The 22,400-nt window shown below is 29.0% G+C and overlaps 1 protein-coding gene across 4 annotated transcripts in view; it reads left to right on the top strand.

The window, feature by feature from the left end:
* trol (terribly reduced optic lobes) overlaps nt 1-22,400 on the top strand; it is a 239,422-nt gene that overhangs the window by 180,983 nt on the left and 36,039 nt on the right. For 3 of the 4 annotated variants that reach the window (XM_088188445.1, XM_088188447.1, XM_088188444.1), the window contains exons 8-15: nt 12,323-12,430; nt 12,504-12,614; nt 16,228-16,293; nt 19,585-19,717; nt 19,942-20,036; nt 20,122-20,229; nt 21,489-21,620; nt 21,930-22,030. In XM_088188445.1, coding sequence (XP_088044571.1) covers nt 12,323-12,430; nt 12,504-12,614; nt 16,228-16,293; nt 19,585-19,717; nt 19,942-20,036; nt 20,122-20,229; nt 21,489-21,620; nt 21,930-22,030 — 854 coding nt within the window. The remainder of the gene's footprint in view (nt 1-12,322; nt 12,431-12,503; nt 12,615-16,227; nt 16,294-19,584; nt 19,718-19,941; nt 20,037-20,121; nt 20,230-21,488; nt 21,621-21,929; nt 22,031-22,400) is intronic. The other variant, XM_088188446.1, reaches the window with a different exon arrangement.

The raw sequence follows: 22,400 nt of genomic DNA, 5'->3' as shown, positions 1-22,400 counted from the left end.
TGCTTAAAATTTGTATGCATTTGCATATATTTTCTTTCAAACTTTTTTGCACTTTCTCTAAAACCTTCATACGTGTATTCTACGAAATATTTTTTTTAATGAAAAGCTGGAAATAAATAAAATGTATGAATATTTCTACAAGTCACGTTTAATATTCCGTTAATTTTCCCTCAATCATTTCCACCTTTTTCCAGGCTTTCCATTCAATCGTTCAAGTTCCGTTCCGATACACGAATGCTTTGTTGTTGTTTGCACATACGTTACGTGCACCCGATGCCTGTGTATGGTGGTAAAAATACATACACACGGTCGTAATTTAATATTCGTAAAAGTACAACGCGTTAAATACGCGTATGAAAGTATGCACTTAAACTGTTAAAAAACACACACGGCGAAAGCTTTCATAGAAAGCTTTTCTTCGCCGCTTTCGCAAAGAATTTAATTTAAAAATAAAACTGAAAAACGTATAACGTTCAGTTAAATATCAGCGGTTTGCACTTAAATCTAACCGGCCGTAAAATAAGTAAGCTCCTAGGTCACATGTTACAAATTTTAGGCGTGCAATCTAATTATTATAATTACAAAGTAGCAGCATACCTTTCGTCTATGTAATATTTCCAAATTAGAACAATAGATTCATTACATGCAAATTTAACAACCCGATATCAGTTCGTATGTGAAGGTATTATTAAAAGCATAGCATACATACATACGGCAAATTGAATACATTCCAATCGTATTTTGAAAGGAATGCAAAGCATTATCGGTACTCTGATTGAAAATCGTGTATCAAAAATTAGTGGGAAAAATTTAACGCATCCCAAGGTATTACCAATATTTACTCATTTTTTGTACCTGACATATTGCAATATTTTCCCCCGAATCGATATTTACGTATATAAAGCAACAAAACAGACTCAAAGGATTAACAACATACTCGCAAAAGATACGCTGTAAATTAAACGAATAAAATGAAACTATTATCAAAGGGATTAAATATCGTCATATTTATACATAAAACTGTGAGAATATCTAACTACAATATATATCCGTATTCAATATTTAATTTTAAAAACAGATTGTTAACAGTTACGTTTTGTGTTTATATATATATAAAATATGTTACATTGGGACATCTGATGCTTTGGTAGGAAGTTTTTTACTTCGTCTATGACACATTATCTTCGGCTTACGATCGCAACAGAGGCAATCTGACGATCCAACTCAACACGGTTTTGGGAAGCTTCACATAGCCGGACTTTATATTGAAAGGTTTCAGTGTATCGAATCCTTTAGACCAGACGCCGGTCTTTCTAGATATTTGTTTAAAGTATATACGTAATCACTGTCGACAGGCTTTAGTGAAGCAGCAACACGGTTATCGTCACTAACCTGTTATAAGTTTATGACATTTATACCGACGTTTAGCAAAGGATATTACATTGATATGCGAAACGACTGTTAAACGTTAGTTTGTAGCGTCAATTGTGTTTGGTTTCATAGGGGCCAATTCTTTATGTAAACCGGCAGGAAATTAATCACTCGCCGACTGACCAGTTGTTAGGGTTCACAGTTCGCGAACTGATATGCGAGTGACAGCTGCGGTCACGTAAACTCTCCCAAAATATTAATGATCTCAAAATATGCTTCAGTGATGAATATCAATTTAATCGACTCTAGTGGAAGAGGATTTTAATTTCACGTGAGACATACTGTAAAAATAATTAAAAACACTTGATATAATCGATATAACGATATGTGGTTGTATGTATCCTGTTCATTTAATTAAGGATACTATCAAACAGAAAATATATGTATTTTTTTTATAGAACGCATAATGTTACTCCAAATATAAGTATTTTAATTGCTGGTGACATTCTTGCATATTGTTTTACACTCAATATTATCGAGAAAATTAATTTGAAAAGTGGCGGACTCATGAATGTGAAAGTCTATGAATGATATTTTTAATAAGAACTTAATTTTATTTATAGCTCAATGAGTCTGCTTTACTAGTTAATAAATCTTTGAAATTACAGGAGAGTCGATATTTCATTGAAAAACATAAAAAAATTGAATAATCTCAATAGCTACCGACAGTACTTCAGCAGTTGTAATGTATTAAATTGATTATGTTTCATGTTATTCAAACTCATATATAATTTTTCTCAACAGATAAATACCTTTATTAATTTAAATAAAAACATTATAGGTTTGTCAAATATTTATTCCGGTGTTGATAAAATCTCGCATCGCACTTTGTCGCTTAAGACAACTGGCCAAATTTTCGGGCCGGCCAAAAATATTTTTATCTATAGGAAAGAATCATAAAATCAGTTGATTATTTTACATAAACAACTTAGCGCTTAGTTATTCGTGCATATTTATTTTGTTAGGGTCCTTCCATCTCGAAAATGCCGCCCCCAAGAAAGTACCGAACAGGGCGTTCCGCCCTTCCTTATCTACACCATTAGCCTATAATAATAAATACTTAAAAAATATGGATTAAGCATGCAAGATAATTAAGCCTTTGTCGAATTTTACCTTATTTGCATAATTTTTGTCCAACTATTATATAAACCACATTCTGTTGTCGTAAATGATGCGTAAAAAATCTGAGAACCAACTTTATAAGATTTATGCAAAGATTTATTTTTATAGTATTTTTGTGGTAACCTTTTTTCGATCTTTTTTAGTCTTTTTCTGTTGAAAAACTAATGCCTAAATTTTGTGCAAGCTCTCAATTGCTCTGTGGTTTTGAATTAATTAACGCATTTAGTTGTTTGTTATCAACTAAAGAACCAAAAATATTATGATGACGTCTTGATCAATTTTTAACATTAAAAGTAGTTTAAGACTTTTTCAATTCTGAACAATTATTGCAGTTTTATATGTGAAGAATTCTACCAGTTTCAGAACCTTTTCTCAATGAAAAAACTTGATGATGACGCTATACACAAAGGGTTGGGAATTTTTTAAGGGCCATATTATAAATATTTTAGGCTCGGTGGGCCAGAAAACAAACGTAAGGGCTTCTAAAAAGCGATTTGACTCGATTTTGAATTTAATATAATGAAAATCAGTTACTCGCTCAGTAACGAACTGTTTGCATAAGCCTCTAAAATAGTTACTTACTGTTACTGTGTTTAGCTAACCCTTTAATTATACAAAATAATTGCTATTTCGCAATGTGCACTTTTGACACAAATCTGACATAACGCGACTTTGTTGAAAAACTTGGATTTAGCAAGTGTGTTGGTAGTCAAAAAAATTGCTTAAGAAAAACTTTCAAAATCATTTGTTTTGCTATTAAATTGGCTATTGATGTTACTCACAATGTTCTCAACACTTCTGGCAACTGTTCTCACCGATAGTCTGATAGATTGAAATTTGGCTGTAAAAATCATACACGACTTAATTAATTCACCATTGGCTTTATTTTATTAATTAATAAATTAGCTACTTATTATTTTATTTAATATTTGTGGGGGAAATGCGTTGTTGTAAAAAAAATACATTTGCCGTATTATTATCAAATCTTAAGTAAAATTTATTTTATAAACCTTTGATTACCTGAGTCAATCTATACCAAAAAACTATTTCAAGAACAATTAATTAATTTTACATTTTTCTATAAGAAAAATAACTTAATCTATTGTAGTAATACTAGATATGTTTTCAATATTGATCAAATAAAATTTATACAAATAACTTTCATTGGTTTATATTTTTATAGGCTGAGAAATATTATTACTTAAAATAACAGTTTTTAAAGCATTAGTATAATTACACAATTCAATGATTAGAGACTGCAATTAAGTAATATAAAGCAATATTTTTTTAACGCTTCATATATGAATTTAAATTTTTATAGCTAGGGTTAATGGCGTTAATTCATCGTCGGTTATATGCATACAGTAGCGGCAAACCATTTTGTGGACACTACTAATTATACATGGTTTTTATTTGGTTTCACGCCCGTCGCGTTATTTGCGCTTGATTCGTTATAAAAAATTCATTCTACGTCACTTACTATTTTTTTTACTCATTCCTTATTACTTATTCCTTTTACTCGTGTTTGCCCACGCGCTTAGATTAATTGAAGCGATACATTAGTTTGTTGAACCATTTCGATTTACATTCGTGTGGGACTTGATTGAATAATCCATAATAAGCGATCTTTGAAGAATATTATTAAAAAATTACAACAGCAAAAATCTTACTCTTCCTCCTTCCGCGTTTTATTTCGTCACTTTCTTTTTGCGATATTTTTTTCTGCAGGACTATTAAATTCTCTGCGTACTTAATAAATAATATTTAACCGTGCTTATCCAACTCATTTTTATAGATAGCTACTCTTGAAACTATCCTATATTTATTATCAAATCCTTGTTAAAATATCCCGATAATATTTATAAACATTCATTCTTACTATTTCTGAGGCATCCAACTTTAATTCCATCGCGCAAATTTATTTTTACAATTTATTAGTAATACTCTCGACGCCCTTCTGCAACTTCTATCTACATGGTTGAACAATTTAATATCGTTGCACAATAGTTAACAGGAAGCAATATAACAGTATCGTAAATTCGTATTTTATATACACTTAACATGTATATATCTCCTTCACACTGAAAAAAGAATGGCTATTATTTTATTATATTAATGAATAGTATTATTTAAATGACATTTAGAAATTTAATTTTATATACTTTTTATATTTTTTTACCCAGAATATCATGTATTGCTAGGTTTCTCCAATGTGTCATGATGATCATTATACATTTAAAAATAAATAAAAATAATACACACTTAAAATAATTCAAATAAATTCAAACCGAATTTAAGTCAATAGGAGAGCGCATCATCACTTCTCAGAAGGAAAAAGCAATAAAATAATGTCGGCACCGTCGCAGTGGGAACGCTCGGCAACGAGCGTTGCCACTGCGACGGCGCTATTTTATTGCTTTTGACGTGAATTTTTGACTTCTGAGAAGTAATCATTTTCTTTGCGCTCTCCTATTGACCAAAATTCGGTTTGAATATACTTCGATCGATATTTAAAATATAAATATTAAATCGCGCCATCAACATCCTAATATGAATGATCGGTAAAGATATCTAATATATGTTAAGTTATGGTGAAATGATTATTAATAAAATATTTCGTTTGACTTAATATAGAAAAAAATTTTAACAGCTTATAGTTTATGCAATAATTCGGTAGTTAAATACGTGTTACATTTACTTGTAAAAAAGAATATAAATGACTTATAAAATATACATTAGTTCCTTGATTTATGCGATAGTTTCACTTTTACGACATTAAGAAAAAACATTTTTTTAATACTCAAACCCAATAGTTTACTACCACTTCTTGCACTTGACCTACATCTGGAACCTCTTCCACTGTTCATGCAGTGTGTTTTAAGTTGCGTTCTGTAGTACATACGTGTCACTGAAGATTTTTCTCGTTTACTTTATTAATTCAAGAAACGTTAAAAATTCACATAAATACGACTTGATCATTATATCATAATTTTATAATATTTTTATGCCTCGATTTACGCGATACTTCCTGGCACGTTTCTATCGCGTACATCGATGGATGAGGAATTATATATACTATGTATTCAAGTTTGGAATATTTTTTAAATATTAGGCAAAAGTTGGATATTATAAAAAAAAATTAAAAACGTCCGTTTGTTCTGTGCTTCTCTTAACCCTTTGTGTACTAGGTGCGGATAAATTCGGCTCTTACTTGCGAAATTCGGAATTATCCCACGCTCAATAAAAAATAATAGTGCTGAATTAATTTTCATAGAATAATACAGAAAAAAATGAAATTAAATAATCATGTTAATCGTATTCAGGTTTACTTAACCTTTTATGTGCCACGGACGCCGTACGAAGTTCTGTCGACTCGCGACCGTATTGCTTCGGCCTTCTTACGAAACTCTCACAAAAACTCTCATTTATTACTTGAAATGATATTACAAGACTGTCTAGATATATATAGCCATCTATTGAGAAGCGTTTAAAATTATTACCACTTAAATAGCATTTATAAAATGGCTAAAACTAAACGTCAGGACTGTCAAAAGCAACTTGCAACAATTGATAAATAGTATGTAACTTGACTAAAATAATTTTTGTTCTTAAAGGCTAAACCGTTGTAGAGCCAGCAAGGACTCGCCAAATTTTACGCGTTAGATGAGAGGGTAACATGCAAAAAGTGCCGAAAAGATTTTTGTATAAAAATGCAATTTTGATAATAAAAATTATTTTAAGTGAAAACCCTAGCAACTTCGATTTTTAACAGCTGCAAAAAGTGGCAAAATGCATCCGGAGGCTCATTTTCGGTTATAAGCGTCCTTGACACTCAATATATATTTTATTTTTAATTCTAAAAATGGCTGGCACTGTGATAATGTGCTACGAAATTTACCGTGGCACTTAAAGGGTTAAACTAAAATCTCGTTGATCACATATAAGAGTGATCAACTAAGGAACAACTAAGTCGTCATCTTGAGTCGCCAAAAGTTTTTGAGTCGAGCAAATTCTTGCTAATTTTGCAAGCACAAAATGTCGGAAATGTGTTATAATTATATCATTTTTGACGTAGTGTTTTGAGATTTTTTTAATGTGTTTTGATGAAAATCGAAAAATTAAAGTCTTGTATGTTATTTACTTAAACTGAAATGCCACCTTTGTAGATTATTCTAATTAAATAATACATAGTTACCTATATATTTAATAATTGATTAATTTGTTTTATTAAATATACTTAATAATAATAATTTTTGAGTTTGTGTTTCATATACTATGTTTAAAATTAAAATTACGGAATAACTCTGCCTCGACTCGTTCCAAAATAATTTCTGATTTTTTCGGCTTTAATCTCAAGTTCCGGTAGCGCAAAATATACAATATTAAAAATTTAAAAAACGGTTTTTTATTATAAAATTTAAAAAAAATGATGTAGTAATTTTTACAAATTTTTTTTAGAGCACGGCCCCGCACCTGATTCTTGCCTCGGGTTCCGCGTTTCTTAGCGCCGGCTCTGTATGTACATATGTAATACTTGTATGATAAAAGTTCATGAATAAAAATAGTAATAAAGACATCTGTGGCATTCGATTGTAACTTTAAAGCGCAAAGGGTTCGAATCTTGAATCTTTTCCGAGCGAAATTCCCAACGCATTTAAACCACAACGTACATATACGTTAAACAATATACGTACTTTCCAAATTGGAGGACGATCTTTCTTCATCAACCGTACAGAACTTTCCCATTTACCTAATAGAATGTTGTCACTTCTAAAAATACAAAACGGTCAAAAAATCAACTACACTCGCTTTACTGGCCAACGTATGAACCTAAAATAAGTGTGACTATAAATAAAATTCTAGATATATTGTCTCACGAATTAGTTAACTGAATTGTGCCAATCGATACATTTAAATTTACACCGTTATAAGATGTATCTAATATGTATACTAAACATACATATAAAAAATTAAAAGTGCTCAGAAGATTATATGAAAAACTTACTTTAACGTTTAGCTTATAATTCTTAGTTAGTTATCATTGCTTATACATATATATGCTTAATGCAGCTTAATGGATATTTAAGTATTAGTTGTTGAATGTAATGATTGATTATGATTTTCATTGATCGTTAATAAATTGAATAACGTCTTATTATTTTTATTTCATGTGCACAATGTGTATGCTTGTACATAATCGTACTTCACTCAAACATTGTAAATAAACTTCGATATAAACCACAGTGCTTACGTAAACTTTCGCTATGGTAAATGGTTTTATTTTAAGTGTGCTGTAATTAATTTCGCATTGAATAATCTTCAATGCATAACATGTTTTGATAATATTACGTTAACGGTTAACCTTTCGCATTTTAATTTATGAATCACGTGATATTTTTACATAATAGATATAGACACATTAATATCCCAAACTAATTCCGTAACATTTCTTCGTCTAAGTTAGCATTCGATGGCTGAAGAGCATCGCAGGATTGTCGAGTGGTGTTTGATGTTTCAAGAGTATAATATTACCAAAAGCAGACATACATACACACGTTCTCATAGTAGTCAAAATCCTTGCCGAGTGAGAAAGTTTGGTTCTGTGTGTTTATATTAGGAGGAGAGGTCATGCCTTTGATGTAAACAATACCGAGTGTCAGATTCTTGTCGATTACCTGCCGAAACTCTAGTGCTTTCGGTTTAATCTCTCGTTTTATTATTCAAAACATACATACACACACAAGACTGAAGCTGGGGTTAAAGATACAGGTCTGTTAAATGGTGGTATCTCAAGAACTGTTAATGTTATATATAATCACTGCCTATATTTGATTATTATTAATGTGACGATTGATAACTTCTAGCAACTGTTCTCACCGAAAGTCTGATAAATATAAATATGGCTGCAATAATCATACACGACTTTATTAGTTCACAATTGCTAAATACCTTTATCTTATTAGTTAATAAATTAGCTACTCGTGAAATGCCTTATTTTATTTTTGCAAAAAAATTGCGTTTTAATTTTTTACGTTTTTCTTTTAAAATCCAAGAAAACTACTCTAATAATTGTGTTTTCATCCTTGGCCAACAACCAATCATTTATAACTATTTGTAATGCTGTCTCAGTGGAATATTTTTCTATGAATTCCAAATATGGTTCACATATAATGTTTTGAGAAATAATGAAATCCTTTAATTGTTTGATTACTACTTCTTCCATCACTTTCTCTATACAAGGTTATCCATCATGTTAATTGGTCTCATTTCCTCAATATTTTTACTATATTTTTATTTTAAGTATAACTGATTTAAATTATCATTATTTTATTGTACTAATTTATTAAACTGAGATATTAAATTCACACTCCCTTCTATGTATGTATTTATTTTACTTTTTTTATCATATAAGCATCAATCTCTATATATTTATATCTTATTTGGGTCATTTTTTATTTCATCAATCGACTTTTCATTTCATTTTTTTAGCTATTCTTAATGCTTTGACTGCCATATTACTACATTATTGCTATGTTTTCCGTTTTTTATTTAACACTTTATATTCCACTCATTATATTTTTATTATTTAAAATATTTTACATAATTCATATTTTCTCTTAACATCATCATTAAACCACGGTCTTAGATTAAATCTATATTCTGTTTTAAAATTATATTAACTTTATTTTACTATACACAATATTCTTATAAATATTGTTATCTATAATACATTCCAGTTATATTTTTGTAATTCTATTTTTAATTTAGTAAAATCTTTTTTCCTTTAAAACCTCATTATTTTTTACATTAATTACATCATGTTTTTCTATATAAATATATATGAAATAAAAGGAGTTGTTTTCACTTTACATGGTACTTTTTTACTATTGGTAAAAATATATCCTATTTTTGAAACATAAAAATCCTCTAATTAAAACGGTATCCAAAATTTTATCAGAACTCCATTTTGAAATATTATTTATGAATTCCAAGAATTAATTTGTATCACTATTTGGAGATATGTATGCTAAACATTATACTATGGATTTTCTTTCTTTAATAATCTACAAGCTACTACATAGCATCGCGCTTTGTCCTTTTATTGGGATGCGATCTCGCACATCCTTTCTTAGCTCAATTATTTCGTTAAAGGATAATTTAACACACTCCGAAAGCAATCTGTTTCGTTGGTTTTTCAAAGCGTTAGCATTTCCATATTTCGTGGGGGAGAATATATATGTATATAAATATTATTCTTGTCGCGAGGCAGAATTTTTGGAAAGTTAACGACGTGACAAATGGTAAGCACGTGGTCATGGTTACCTTCTCGGCTTCTTCGGGATAAACTTTTCCAACGGGTCACGTGTTTGGATCTGCGGTCAGATTATGGGCTCAGATTCTGGCCGGAGACGAAAATTATGAACGTCTCATGCATCATCCCACGAAGTGGCGTGATTTGTCGAGGTGTAACAAATCAAACGCAGGTGTGCGTATTGACATTTTTTTGTGCAAAAATATATTTTCAAGATTTAGGCAACAGTTCAGAGCAGGTTTTTACTAGAGAATTAAGTTTGGGTCGACGATAATGCGATGTCTAAACATTCGTAATATTAAATATAAATTATTATTATCTTGTTAATAATAGTCATCAATATATATTTATAAATATAAAATAATTAAAATATTATTGCTATGTAGAAGAAAAAATTAAAAAACATGGAGCTATGTTAAATTAATAAAAAACAATTAAATAAGTTTTACATTAAGATAAAACTGGTGTGCATATAAAATGTGTCAAATTAGACATTATGTAAATAAAATAAGAAATTATAAAATAAATATATATAAATACAAGAAAAATGTATACATGATTTTCTAAATAATATAAGAACATTTACAAAGGTTTGCAAAAACATACAGACTTGCTCAATGCAGTGGCGTAGCTATGGTGAGGCGGAGGGGGCGGGCCGCCCCGGGCGGCACTTGCTTGGGGGCGGCGTATTCGCGATGGGATCGTCTAGTGTAGTTCTTAACCCTGAATGCTCTAAAACATATATAAATCCACGAATAACAATAGCCTAATAATAACCAATTTATTATTTTAAGAAATGCTGATTTTATGACCCTGCAAAAATTGTATGGGGGGGTGGCGGCAATTTTAAGGATCGCCCTGGGCGGCACATACTCTAGCTACGCCACTGGCTCAATGCAATGTATGACAAAAAAGTTCTTGGTAACTTCGCATAAAAACTTACTTTATATTTAATATTACTGTCTTAAAATAACAAGTGCTAAGGAAAGCGTTACCTTTTTAGCGATATTCGAAATGAATCAATGATCCCTTTTTCAAATCTTTAACGAAAAGTAACGATTTATTTTTGAATGAAATCAATTCTTCGATCATCTAAAACAAAGTGTTTCCATTTTATAAAATATAATTTTTTCAACCAGTCAATTCTGAATATTGAACATTATTTTTGAGCATTTTGTTTAGAACAGTTTCACAAATTGAAATGTCTGTGTTTTATTAATTTATTTATTTTATTAATTTATTCAGCTAATATAGCTCATTTTTACACTATATAAATTTTAATTAAACATACATATAATACTGTATGTTTAATTAAAATTGTCCTAAGAATATTATTGTACAATATCACACCTCTGTACATTATTCCCCTGGCCATTAAAATAAAAAATAAAATCACATAAGTATATTGATAAAGCTTTTGACACTTCTTGTTTGTTTTGATCAATTCGTCGCGGTGGAGCAAATAGAGGGTTCCGGGTATTTTTGCATATTCAGAGACGCGACATTGACGTGTCTGCCGGGGTTATATTTGTATTTGGCTGCGATTACGGAACGCCCCTAATCTGGAATTCCCGGGGAGTGCTGGCGAGATTTGCTGCGGCACTCGAGGGCGCCGTAAGCCCACCTCCTGTATCCTGTTTAAGAGCGCACGTCTTCGCCGCGTGAATTTTTGTAGAGCGCGTAAAGTGAACTGGTCATGTTTTGCATAGTAAGGATTCTTGCCTTAGTTCACATACGCCGTCAGGGGTCGACACTGTGAGCTTCGAGCACCTGGAGAAGTCTAGCGTACAAACTCAGGCATGACGTGTGTCGCTGTGCAGCGAAAAGAATTCGATTGTAAGATTATATTGCAGTTCTTTGAACAGTACGAGAGTTCAAGTGAATTTGAAAAAGCCTTTGACAAGTTTTGTTATGTCGCTTTGCTGTGAAAAGTCTCAAACCTCAGATTTTCATAACTTAATTCCGGAAGATTTTGACCACCTGTCAAAGAAGTAGTTCACCTCTTCTAGAAATTATTCATTATAAATAATGTCAAATTAAAAAACATTAGGTAAATAGTAAAAATTGAATATTCGCACAAAAAAAGATATAAAAATCAACAGAATGAAAATTACAACAAAATTATTGATCTGTGGTTTTAATATTGATTGGCTAAAATAATATGAATTTTACCTACAATAATTATGTTTTATGAAAAAATGAAGTGTCTAATGTACGCAAGGCCGACGCTGAGAAACGCAGGACCCACAATATATATGTAAATATGTGTTGTTTTATTTAATCTAATGATTAAATAGCGGTTTTATCATAACGAAAACAGACTGTTGTGGTCTGATACTTTTCTTATAAGAATGGCTTTTTACGTAACGATCATAAGTTGTATATTTGGTTCTTATTATATTAATTTCTTAATCTTGATGCACAAAATTATTAATTTAAATATTATTATTTTTACAGTGACGTGCCAGGAACATCAATTTAAATGCAATAATGGAATATGCATAGACCTCAGCTTGAAATGCAACCAAAGGAACGACTGCTCGCAAGGCGAAGACGAACGTGATTGTAAGTAACGCATTTGAGAGGAGGATTCTTATGATATTAATATTTTTTTAAATACAATTCCTCAAACTGAAAGGCTGCCAACTCGATGAATTTATGTGCCGAAACCGAAGGTGTATCAATTATCAGGAACGCTGCAATAACAACGACGACTGCGGAGACTACTCCGACGAAGAGGAGTGCCCGAGTAATTTTTTATATTTATGCAATGAAAACTAAACAGCATAATATATAACTCATTCTTCCTTCATTTCTAAACTTGTTTTTTGCTTGATTTTTTCCTGCTTGCACTGTTATCTGGACTTGAACGCGTTAATGTGGACAGTAACCAACGTCAGTTGGTCAGGTGTGCACATGTGCCAATCTAAGGGACAGTTCATGTGCGGCGATGGTAGCTGCATATCAGTACTGACCAGATGTGACGGACATATTGACTGTCCAAAAGACTCAAATGATGAGACTGATTGTTGTATGTCAAATTGAAATTTAAAAAAAAAAAGTTTTATTTAATATTTTTTAACCACTTAAACGCAGCTCATATATATAGATTTTTTTATTTTATTTTTATTTTTTAATTTGACTCAACTTTACGTTTTTATTAAATAAGACAACAGCGTTTTCAAAACTATTTCGATCTGTAATGAGTTCTAGAAACAATAAAAAATATAAATACTACATTGAAATAATTTACTGGAATGTTTTCAATAAAAAGAGTTTCGGTCAAAATAAATATTTAAATGAAATATTGTCAGCATCTAATAATAGTCGCAAGTTTGTATCACTAAATAATTATCAACATTATACGATGCATTTTGTATACCATGAAAAGGATTTGCGTTAAAATCAATTAAAGTGCAAATGTTGAGAAGTTCTTTAAAAAAATTTCATATTAAATTTATTTGATATTGAAAAGACAATTCTTCTTATGAATCAAAATTATTTCTGCTTCTTCCAGAGAAACTGCTGACATAATCATAATTATGTTAGCTAACCCCAAATATTTATATTTTAAAGATAAATATATTTTTTTTATTTATAAATGTAATTTATGCCTATTTTATATTTAATTCAATTAAAGCATTTTATAAATTTCATCACTCTCGGCTCAAATATACGAGAGTTATTCTAACAGACTAACCTCTTCGCCGCGATGCTCGTTCGATGCGAGCATCGCCCAAGCGCAGCTGATATTTCATTCGACTAGACTTTCACCGCAAAATCTTTTTTAACGCGCAATATAGTTAAAATACACAATTTCACAGTTATATTAAGGGTCTATATGATCAAAATAAATTAATGAACGAATTGTTTTGAATGTAATATAAATAAAATGAGACGAATGTTTGAATCGCCGACTATAAATGATAACAACATACACACATGTATATGTATATATAATATATTTAATTATTCTATCGCAAATATTAATATATAAAATCGAAAAAATGTCACACTAGTTATGTTAAAAAACATATGATATAACGAGACCAATATATGATAGGCTCCGCGTTTAGAGGGTTAAAGTCGCTAATAATATTTGAAATTGTAACAAATTTGTCGTTCCATTATTATGCTGCAATAATTCTAACTGAATTTTTTTATATGCTATAATCTCTACAGTTTAAAAATCAGATACTATTTATAATGAATGTAAAAAACGTATTTTTTTCTATAATTATTTTTAATTAACAATAACAACCTACAATAGTTTATATCATATAATACCTAGCTGTGAATATGCAAATTTCAGACTCCCAACTTTTTGGACTTTAAATGTTATTTTTAATTCGTTCTGATTTTTTTAATGGTGGCCGGATAATTGCGCATACGAAAATTGAACACAACAAAAATTCTGAATATAGGTGATTATTTGATTGTCAAATATATTTTACTTTAAATTCCAACTGTTTTATATTTTTATTTATTTATAAGTAAAAATGTATGTCATTATAAGCAATATTAGTATTTCATACTATGATAATTGTAAAATATTTGATATTTTATATATAATACATACAGATGTTATTTTTTCTTAAATATACATATATGTGCATCAAAATTTTTGCTGTTTGAAATTTTCCCTGTGCGCAATTTTTGTTCACGTAATAATCACCGAACCGTACGCTTTATAGTATAAATGGGTGAGGTATACCGCTGCTCCTAGTGCATTTTTTACCGTTACCGCGTTACTGCGTAAATTTGGAACTACATAAACTACATTAACTATTAGTTACTATGATTCCATCAATGGAAAACTACTTCTAAATTAATTAAAAATACGCTTACAATTTAACTAAATATTGATAAAAGGAAACATTAAATATTATTTAAAATTAGGTTTGATAATACATATATTATTTAATAATAATTTACAGTCAAATTTTATTCGCATAACACTTTTTCTAATCGAATTTTATAATATATTATGTTTCAAATTATAGCTTTTAACGGTGTTTTTTAGACAATTATCGACTAATATAAATTACAACAAATATAATACTAAAATTGTCCCATTTAATATTAAAAATAGATTATAACACAAACAATATGATGCTACTATTATATTGATAAATCAATTAAATGCTAATTTAACCGTGTATTTAAAAGTAAAATAACTCGACAACTTAATATAGTAATAAAAGAACACGTAACCGTCTAGGCTCTTACAGATATATTACATATTTACAAATCATATCAGTCGTATAGCGTTGAAACGTCAGGGCCGGATTAAGGAGATTACTAAAAACACTTTTTAATTTGTGAAACTTACAGTGAAACACGATACAATGGAACTGCTGCCTATTTTAGCTCCAGAATTATACTGACCAACATTTATTTTTAGTGACTAATTATATTTTTTTAGCTTTTATTTTCTAGAACTTATTTCTCATAGTGCCTGTAACCCAGCGATCTACGGAATCTTAATTCAGTCTTGTAGGACATACATATGCACAGATATGTATATACAGCTTTTATTTTCTAGAACTTATTTTCTTCCCACAGTACCTGTAACCCAGCGATTTACGAAATCTTAATCCAGTCCTGTGTGACATACATATGCACAGATATGCATATACAGATTTTATTTTCTAAAACTTATTTTCTCCTCACAGAACCTGTAATCCAGCAATCTACGAAATCTTAATCCGGTCCTGTGTAACATATGCACAGATATGTAGAGCATTGTAAAAAAACAACGAAAACATATTAGTAACAGTTTTGAAAACGCTCGAGTATACTAACCCTACCGGAAATAAATCCATTATTGTTTAAATAATAGTACTGCACGGTCAATCAATATAATGTTACCTATATTTATAAACAAAATTGCTATGTATAGCATGTAATTTTGAATTTAAAAAATGCATGAAACCTGAGTTTTTTGTGTTAATGCGTTGACAATTGGGGCCAATTGTCTGAACTTATTGCTCATTTGAATGGAAAATCGCATGAAAATATATTTTTAAGTTCAAAGAATGGATTTATTTTTGGTACATATTTTATTTTTTAATTGTTTAAAAATTAAAATATCAAAATTAACAATTCCAAGTGTGCACACCTGATCAATGGCAGTGCGATTATGGTACTTGTATCGATCTCGCTAAAAGGTGTAATGGTCACATTGACTGCCCTACCGATCGTTCTGACGAACGATACTGTTTTGGTGAGTGTTTTCCTTTAACAGAAATATTTCATACAAATGCTATTTCACATGCGCATGCAAATATGCATATACGCATGCGTATATTTTTTTATTTTATTTATTTTATTTTTTTTAATTTTGACTGATTTTTTTATAGACTCGTGTGGTCCTGGATATCAGAGATGTGATGACGGAAAATGCGTGCCATATGATGAACCATGCTGTGAGTATTTAACTTATTTAACAATTTATTTATCCTAAATTTAATAGAATATTCGCAAAAAATTCATTAATTTAAAATAAAAACTATAAAACTCCAATAAACTATTTAAATAAATTAAATTTTGCGAATCTTCTCGCGTTAAAATTACAATATATTGATATTTAAATTTTATAATATATGATATTGCATATTGTTTATAATATGTATATGTATGTATATGTTTTATTTTATTTTTTTGTAAAAGGCTGTGACGCCGCTAATAATAAATACATAAATAAATAATAGCAATAACAATGTACAACATTTTTTGCACACAAATATAAGATAACTCTAAAAATATATACGTTGAATTAATTAAATATCGTCATTAAATTAATTATAAATTATAAAAAAATATGTTATTTAATTTATAATACATATGTGGTTTTCTTTCTACATCATAATAATGTTTTTTTTAAATAAGATAAAATTAAATGTTCACCTAAAAATCTACTACTACAGTAAATATATATGACAATAGTAAGTTTAAATTATTTTTTTAGTATAAAAATAGCTGTAATTATATTTGATAATAATAGTTACATATATGTATATTATAGGTACATGCTATGTTTCCCTTATTACGTCATAATAATGTTTTTTAAATAAGATTAAATACATTTTCATGAAAAAATCACTTTTATGTATTATTTACATAAATAACATTTGCTTTCTATATAAATATAATATTTTTTTAAATAAGTTTGCAACAAATCTTATATGTAAATATTCTGCTTACGTAATTATATCCAATAATAATACACAACTAGCACAATAGACTTATACCTGAAATACCTGAGCTCGTATTCCATATGAATTTTATCGTGTCTAGGAGATGATAAATACTGTCACATAAATACTGTGATGGATAATTAAAATACAATTGTGCATAGTGACATCTATTGGCAACAGAAGATTTACAATAAATAAATCAATAATTAAATTTGTTTGATATAAAATAAAAACAAAACAAGACATTCAAATTTTGTCAATTTTTGGCTTTTTACATCAGAATAATCTTAGCAGATCATACAGATTTAAAATATACAGTCACTAGTTTAACCGTGTACCACTACTTAGTAGTTGTTGAGTTGGACTAACGCCTGACATGTTGCAAAATTACCATTTTATATTTTTTTATTTAAAATTTATTTGTAGTTATGATAGATAATCTACTTTTGAAATTATATATGATACTCATACAGAGAGATGTGCAAAGAAAATAATTCGCCCATGGCAAAGTCTGAATTTATCTCCCAACCCTACCTAAGAATTATTACTAATAAACTTTCGTTAGTTTTTGTTTGGATACAATTAAATTGACAAGAAAAAATAAACTGAAATTAAGCATACAGCTTCTGACACATATGTCAATTTATATATTGGACCTTGTATAAACATATGACACAAACATTTAGACTTCTATAAATAAATAATAAAATATAGATTTCTATCATTAGAGGGCCTCTTGTTACGTCTTCAGTAAAATATCATACACAGTATTTTTGTCACTAAGAACCGAAAAATCACCTTATTACCGTCTTATTTTTACTCCAGAACTAATTTTAACTAAGTTATAATTATGTTTTTAATTTTCACAACCACCTATGGTAAAAAATCTAGTTTTCTCGCCTATTGTTTGTATAAAAATTGTTTATAATGAAAGGTATACACACATTTCTCAATCGTTCTTGAGCCATTGAAGATCTTAAGTAGTTTTTGACTAACTTAAATTTAGAATATCTACTCAGCTCAGTTTCATCAAGCGATATCATATTTAAACCAGTAAGAAATGCAAAATCTTGTGACACCTTCTAAAGTTTATCGAATATCCAGTTTAGTTGCTCGATTCTTGTGTTACTTACAACGTCTGTTTATATATTATGGAATTACTCAACTTATTCAAGTAGCCATATTTAACAAAAGCTTTATATTCACATGGCTTTGCAAATTATCATTTCCTTTCTTCCTTAAATATATAGTATACATCCAATGAGCTAGATCTACCCTTTTTGTTGAAAAGTCAAACTTTTCTTTTTTATTTGTGATTATTCTATTTCTTTAAATTTAGAAACATTTATGGTTTTTTTCTGTTGAAACTGCATATAAAGTTGATATCTTTTAGTTGCTTTATATTTTTTTTCTCATTTGTATAATGTCCTCTAGAACATTCAAAATCTCTAGATATTGTTTGCATAATGTACTTTGCTTTATGAATTACATTCAAAATAATTTTCCTCATCTCACTGACATTTAGAGTTATTAATTTTTATTCCGGCTTCAACATGGCAATGCATTTCTGGGTAATTATTTATTAAATAAATAGCTTAAAAAAAAGTGCTATAAATGACATTAAATTATTTTCAGCAAAATAAAAATGGCGTTTATTATAGCTTTCAATATATTTTTCTATTACCAGCTTAAAGCTTATATTTAAAACTTAATTTTATAATGAAGATTTAGGCGCCCTCTGATTTTGACACCCAAAATCGTCGCTTCTTTTGCCTTTCCCCCCCCCCCTCCTTCGCACGACTTTGCTCGTACATACACAATTTATTAATATGCAATATGTTACTTTCCTCGTCAACAATTAAAAATTTATATTATTTTAAAAGTCATAATTATCATATAAGATAAAATCTATATGTATTTTTAAATATTTAAAAGCAATTAATTTCGTCAAAAATTTTCAAAAATAAAAAAAAAACGAGTTATCTTATCCCTGCGGCAAATATAATGTTGTACAGTGTAATCATCGATTGCGCTGCGATCAAATGTTTGCATCTTAATATTAAAAAATTCAGCAGCTGCGTATTATATAATTTTAATTATAATTACATTTGTATTTTTTTAATGTATCGAATTGTATAATTAACCGGTTAACCGATTAACCGATTTCAAAAAATCGTGTAATCTGTAATTAATTATTAATATATAATTTGAATTGTGTAATTTAATTAATATTTAAACATTAAATTAAAAATAACCCAATAACAATCACTACTTTTTAATAATACTTACACAAAAAGATTTTTGAATCAAAATCATATATAACGTTCTTTATTTGCTAAATGATTTAAAAATGACATTATATTATTATCATAATCATAAACCGATCAATGAAAACAATTAATTGAATTTAAAAAAGCTTCTTCTCTTGAGAATTACTATAAATTATTCAAAATATCTTAAAAAAATATTTTTGATATTTTTATCCATATCTTACACATTGTCTTCTACTTATTTTTACAGTAAATCCCGATAGATGCCCATTTAGATGCGGCAATGGCACGTGCATTGACAATTCTAAGGTGTGCGATTCAATTAGAGATTGCGATGATGGCGTAGATGAGAGAGATTGTACATGTGACAACGATGAATTCAGGTACAGTGTACAGACCATTTCAATAGCAGGAATAGAAACAAAAAAAAATGTTTTTTTTTTGTTTCTATTCCAAAAGCTGGGTACTAAATTGTAATAAGCGAAATTTTAATTGTTGATATAAGGCGATTAAAATTATGCACTAGCTCGAGCGCATTACTAACACATCCATGTTTTTTTCTTTATTTTATTTATTTATGATATTCATTACTATCATTTTGTTTCAGGTGCTACACCGGAACGTGTATATCTATTAATGAACGCTGCAACAATGTAACTGATTGTGAAGACGAATCTGACGAATTGAATTGCCCTCCTCAAGGTATTGTTTTTTAATTTAAAATATTTTTTTTGTTTGTTACTAATTTTTTTGTTTTTTTTTTTATTTTAATTTTTATAACAATTAGCATGTCCGAGTGACCAATATCACTGCGATAGTGGAGAGTGTATTTTGTTTAGTGATGTCTGTAACAATAATCCAGATTGTGAAGATGGCTCTGATGAATATAATTGTGGTTAGTTTTCTTCGTTTTATTTATTTTTTATTTACTATTTTCGTGTAACTGCTCGTAAACTAAAAAAATGCTATTGGATTAAACGCGATTAAGAATCGTACAGGATGTTCTAAAAATAAAGAATATCGTAGTCTTCTTTCTTCAGTTGACTATGAACAACTGAAGGCGTTGAGCTTGAAGCTTTCACAAAAGTTATATGTTAATAATCACACAGTTCTAAATCATTTAAAATGTCTAATAAAATAACAAATGTAACAAATGGAGATAGTTCGTGCGGTTAGAATGAAATCCAAAATATTGCCGTTATGAATTTTGTTATGCACTTTAACCTAACTACAAAATTAACTACGATTTAATTACGAAAACAGTAAATAATTATTGATGCTGTATATAAAAAAAACTATTAATTATCTAAATATAAAGCCCTTGAGTATCTTATAAATCATACACGTGGTATTAATTCACTACAAGTAGCTAATTTAGCTATGCTGATTTTATTTTTGCGTAAAATGCGCTGTGATAAAATAATCCGTTTTAAACTTTTTAACTTTTATGATATTTTCGAGTGCTTAATCTGGTAATGACGATGTATATTGTATTTAGTACAGACTGATGTCATTGCACCATAATCATTTTTTTCTAAACTTCAAGTCATTCAAAAGAAAGCAATAAAAATAATATATAATACACCTTTTTATACTAACCTTAAAAAAATCATAGAAAATTCTTAATACTAACAATAAAATAACATTTCCACAATCATACCTAATCTCCAGAATCGATAACTACAATAAAAACAATCTTAAATTTAAGTATAAACATAAATGCCTAAGCACATCTTGATTTAGAGGCATAAATTTAATTTTGAGCAGCCATTAGTTATAAATAGTATTTTTTTTTTATTTTACCCTAATTAAACTTATGGTTTTTTTACTATATTAGTCTTATTTTATCTTTTTAATTTTCTTTTTTAAACTAATAAATGTAAATGTAATTTACTAAAAAAATATTTAATCTTATAACAAGAGTTTATATAAATATGAGGTGCGATGAAAAGTGTATTTTTTAAGACAATATAATTTGTCACACATCGCACAATGGACCAATAAAAGGTTGAATATTAGCTGAGAATAGTGTAGTTTAATTTGATGGTTTAAAACTATAAATATTTTCCTAGCAAACTAATCAGACTAATGCAAACTATCTTATGTATCGGATTTCTTATAAATTATAATTAATAATATAAAAACTGTTATTAGATTGCCAAACGGATGAGTGGCGCTGTACTTCCTCGGAATGCATTCCTGAATCGATTTATTGCGATGGCACTCCGGATTGCAGAGACGGCTCTGATGAACCTCCAAATTGCCAAGTCTCAGTTAACCCACCAGGTATAGTTATTCTTGCTACGATATCAGAATCATTGACGTAGTTCTGCGTATTACTAGATTATAGATATAGGAAGAATATGCAGGTTTTGGGAAATCAACTAGATTTAAAATCATATCTTAGTTTAAATAAAACCAATGATTAAGAAACAATTCACAAATTCACAATTTTAAATCTCACAGTTTCGTAAGAGAAGTTGAAAAAATATCGCTCCCTATTGTAGCAACTGATGATCATTTATAAAATCAAACCGATTAAAGATAAATCAGTAACTGTATGGTATTTAACTTTTTTTCCTTACTTTTGTTTAGATTGTGATCAACTATTTTGCGACGGAAGGTGCCTCGATGAATCAAAGAGATGCGATAATCGACAAGACTGCAGCAGCGGCGAAGATGAAGAAAACTGCTCGGTAAGTAATGATACACAAAACTCTCTTAGTACCTTAAACAAACAAACTTTCAAACTGCCTTTAGTGTCGTATCCTTTTTTTCCGATCGTGTAAATAGTAGCTGGTAATAAATTTTCCGTATTATGGTTCTAAATATTTTAGATTTTGACGTATACTAGGAATTTCAGAAGAAACATAATAAAATATATTAAACCTATAGTTATTTACTGAAAACATTACCTAATATTTTCATTAAATAGATACGTTAGATTATACTTAATTACTAATTACCACGATAGATTATATTTAGCTACTATTTGTTTCTTCTTTTCGTTGCAACAATTCTAGTCCATCGTTGCAAAAATCGATTGGACCACAATTTTGCAGTCAA

The sequence above is a fragment of the Plectrocnemia conspersa genome, unplaced genomic scaffold (assembly GCF_051122295.1).
Source record: "Plectrocnemia conspersa isolate PC_06_02 unplaced genomic scaffold, ASM5112229v1 ptg000006l, whole genome shotgun sequence".
Classification (NCBI taxonomy): domain Eukaryota; kingdom Metazoa; phylum Arthropoda; class Insecta; order Trichoptera; family Polycentropodidae; genus Plectrocnemia; species Plectrocnemia conspersa.
The sequence above is the reverse complement of the archived record's forward strand: the minus strand, read 5'-3'. Positions and strand labels throughout refer to the sequence as shown.